Here is a 3,544-nt window from a genome sequence, read left to right as displayed (position 1 = left end):
CAGTGGCCACAAGAACCTTGCCCTGGAGGGGCTGCGGGACTGGTACATCCGGAACTCGGGACTGGCCATGGGGCCCCAGCGCCGGCCTATGCTCCCTCACGTGGGCCCACCACACCCACCCTTCCTTCATGCCCGCTGCTATGAGGTGGGCCAGGCGCTGTATGGGGGCCCCAGCCAGGCTCCGCTCCCGCACTCGAGGAGTTTCACGGCACCCCCTGTTTCCAGCAGGTATGGGGGGTGCTTTTACTGATGGGTAGGGGTCTCTTGAGGCAATTGGTGAAGATATCCAGGCCAGGGATCAGCTAGTCATGATAGCTAATGACTGGGACCACAAGGAAACTAGCTGCAGTGTTGACACAGGTCATTTCCAGGTGTGACCTGCACTAGGCCTTAAGGTCCTGGTAGAGGGGGATCCTGGGCACTGGTAGCAGTTCCTTACCAAGTCCTAGAAGGAGTTTAATGTTTTAACCAGTGCATGTTGGCTGGAAATGAGCCTTGAAGCCAGGGTGCTGGGAGGAAGGGACGTCATGTGCCCTCACCTTTCTTTTCCTCTTTTCTCCATGCCCCATGCTCGGGAGCATAAAGGTGCTTTTCTGTGCCTGCCTCCACCTCTTTAACGAGACTCTTTTCCTCTTTCTTTCTGTGTCTTGTCTGTCTTTTCCTCTCTCTTCTCTGTCTTCCCCACCCTGTCCTCCGGATTCCTGCTGTCCCCTTCTAAAGATACTACGCGGACTTCCTGTACCCCCCGGAGCTGAACGCTCGTTTAAGTGACCTGACGCTAGAGGGGGACCAGTCTTCCAGTTCTGACCCCCAGACCCCAGGGACACTGGTCTGACCCCTTCTGATATGCCCCTTGTTGGTCTGGGCATGGCTCTAGTCCTGGGAGCACAGAGCCGACCTCGCTGAGCCCTGGGATGTGGTTGCTCTCACTCCTGGGAGGGGCGCCAACCTGATCTTCCAAGGCCCCTGGCTCCCCATGGGCCCGGGAAGGTGTCTAATACCCTGCTTCTCTCACACTGTGCTGGGGACTGGGGGACCTCAGCCAGCTTCAAGGAGAGTGAATGATGTAATGGGGATTCCAATCCCCTTCCTCCATTTCTGTTTACAGTTGTGATTTAGTATTCACTGTCTTTGCCCAATATTAGGCATTTTATAAAAGGGAAACTGTGAGCTCGTCCTGGTTGGGTTCATTCCTGTTCCCCTGCCCAACCTGTTCTGTTCAGGTCCGCCGCCCCCTCCATAATGGACCATATAGGGTCTTAGGACCCTTTTGGGGGGTAGTCAGGAGACTCTGTTGTGAACAGAACTCCCTGCCACTCCCCAAACCAGGGCAGTTTGGATTTCTGCCCACATTTGGAAGGATTAAATTCTGGGTGGGGTGCCCTATCCCTCTCTGTGCTGATCATTCCCAATCAGGAGGCCCTGTAGGAGGCTAACAAGGGGCAGAGCCATTCAGTATATTGCATCCTGGGATGCTGTGGTGGTTGAACCTGGCATCTGGTAGATGCCAGTACAATCCTCAGGTGACGTCTGGCCACAGGCCACGTCACATCCTCCTTGGCTTTCCTTCAATTCAACACTTTTTAAACAAATCCATACAATCTGTGTTTTCTATGATACCTGTCTGTGACTTTCTGGAGCTGGGGGTTCCCCTACCCCCTTTACCTAGTGTTAAAATTTTTCTTTTTGTACCAGTGGATCTGGGCCCAAGACACTACCCACACTGGAAGGGGATTTCTATAATAAATGTGTAAACTGAACCTTGTGTTGCTTCTCTAGTCTGCTTTGCCTTGGGGCCCACACCTCTCATTAATACATTTTTACAGGAAGAAAAATACCGGATAGCCTGCAACAGTGTCATCTGTTTTGGCTTGCTTTGTGATGTGGGACAACTTTGCCTGTCTGGTCTAAGATTCCTAGACCACCTCAAACAGGAAATTTTTTTAGGTACTGGGGATTGAACCCAGAATATTCTACCAATGAGCTACATCCCCAGTCCTTTTTAATTTTTTTTTTTTTTACTTTGAGACAAGGTCTTGCCAAGTTACCAAGCTAGCCTCAAACTTGCTGTCCTCCGGCCTCAGACTCCTGAGTCACTGAGATTACAGGTGGGGGCTAGCACACCCAGCTCAAACAAGAATTCTTAGTAATTCAAAATGGTGATAGTATACACTCTGTTCCCTTAACCTCCCCATGCTTTATTGATCATCCAGAGGTAAAAGTTTTGAGAAAGGGCCTAAGCCCTTCATCCTACACACTTGACAGGGAGACCTAATCAGGTAGAGGCTAGCAGAATTGAAGAGCAGACCACCCTGTCCTTTGAAAGGTACAAGAACTTCACTCAGGAGGCCAAACTGGCTTGAGAGATGCAACGGCTTTATTGTTGCAGTAATACTGATACAGATATCCTCTTCCCTGCTGGGGCTTCTCCACCCCTTGGTCCTTGACACTGGAATGTTGGGGAAAGGAGCCAAATCTGGAGAGCTGGAGGGAAGCTACTGGGACTTGTGAGGGTTGGGGATCACCTGGGACCAAGGATCCAACAGTCAGGTATTCTGATTCCACCCAGGTGAGGCCTGAGAACACTTGGTTTGGGGGTCAAGATTTGCCAATGCCTTAATCTGGTTCAAAGCAGGGGTGGGGCTAGAAAAGCCTTGGTCCCGGTATCTTGTGTTGACAATTCCTTGCCCTGGGCATGGGATCCCAGAACGGAATACCAGTGAATCCCAAATTTGGGTTGGGGGGTATCTCTTGAGTCCATAGTTTGAGATTGGTCAGGGATGCTCTGGTCTCGAGCCCCAGTTTTGGAGGTGAATGTAGGTGGCTCTGGGTCCCAAGTTCAGGGCTGTAGAAGTCTCTGGTATCTAAATAATAGGGGTTTGGATCCAAGGAAATCCTGATTTTGCATGTGGGGCACATTCACAGAGGTCTTGTTTGGACTAGGGGGCTCTAGGCTCCTATATTAAAGTCTGGGAAAGAGCGCTGGGTCCCAGGTATGGGCTGGGGTGGGATGGTGTTCTCCAGGCCCTTGGGTGCAGATTCCAGGCCCTTAGGATCCAGCCTCCTGCTCTTGTCCCAGGGCCTCTAGTAGCAGCCCCATTGGCGTTCGCTTGAGACCAATGCTCTCGATCTTGTTCTCGATCTTGTTTTTAAGGTTGCGCAGGCGCAGCGAGGCATGCACCAGGATCACTGTGGGCGGTATTCAGAGGAGTCGGGTCAGTGGGAAGGGCCCTTATTTTTCAGCCAGTCGGGGCCCACTGGAGGGAATTGGCTCACTGGCAGGCCAATCATCAAGTGGAGTGGCAAGGACGCCTCTGGAGTAGTTATCTTTACATGGGGGCGTGGCCAGGAAGGGAGTCCAATAACAGGGACGTGGCCAGTTTAAGGCACTTAACACCAGGAGACCCAAGAAGGTGGTAGTAAGAGAGGCGTACTCTTAAGTAGGGAGCAGCGCCAAAGAAGGCGCATTTAATAGAGGCCTTGCTGCCCTTGTGTTGCTTCTCTAGTCTGCTTCCCAGCCCCCTCTCAGCCCACGGACCAGCAC

The 3,544-nt window shown here is 52.1% G+C and overlaps 2 protein-coding genes across 2 annotated transcripts in view; one reads left to right on the top strand and one right to left on the bottom strand.

The window, feature by feature from the left end:
• Ccdc120 (coiled-coil domain containing 120) overlaps window positions 1–1,760 on the top strand; it is a 10,893-nt gene extending 9,133 nt beyond the window's left edge. The window contains exons 11-12 of the mRNA XM_015506442.2: window positions 4–228; window positions 721–1,760. Coding sequence (XP_015361928.1) covers window positions 4–228; window positions 721–835 — 340 coding nt within the window. The 3' untranslated portion in view covers window positions 836–1,760. The remainder of the gene's footprint in view (window positions 1–3; window positions 229–720) is intronic.
• A 595-nt stretch (window positions 1,761–2,355) lies between these two features.
• The window catches only part of Praf2 (PRA1 domain family member 2), a 3,297-nt gene continuing 2,108 nt past the window's right edge, over window positions 2,356–3,544 (bottom strand). The window contains 1 exon segment of the mRNA XM_015506487.2: window positions 2,356–3,271. Within this exon segment, the coding sequence (XP_015361973.1) occupies window positions 3,050–3,271 (222 nt within the window). The 3' untranslated portion in view covers window positions 2,356–3,049.

The sequence above is a fragment of the Marmota marmota genome, unplaced genomic scaffold (genome assembly GCF_001458135.2).
Source record: "Marmota marmota marmota unplaced genomic scaffold, marMar, whole genome shotgun sequence".
Taxonomy (NCBI): Eukaryota; Metazoa; Chordata; class Mammalia; order Rodentia; family Sciuridae; genus Marmota; species Marmota marmota.
This window is presented reverse-complemented; position numbering and strand designations above follow the sequence as displayed.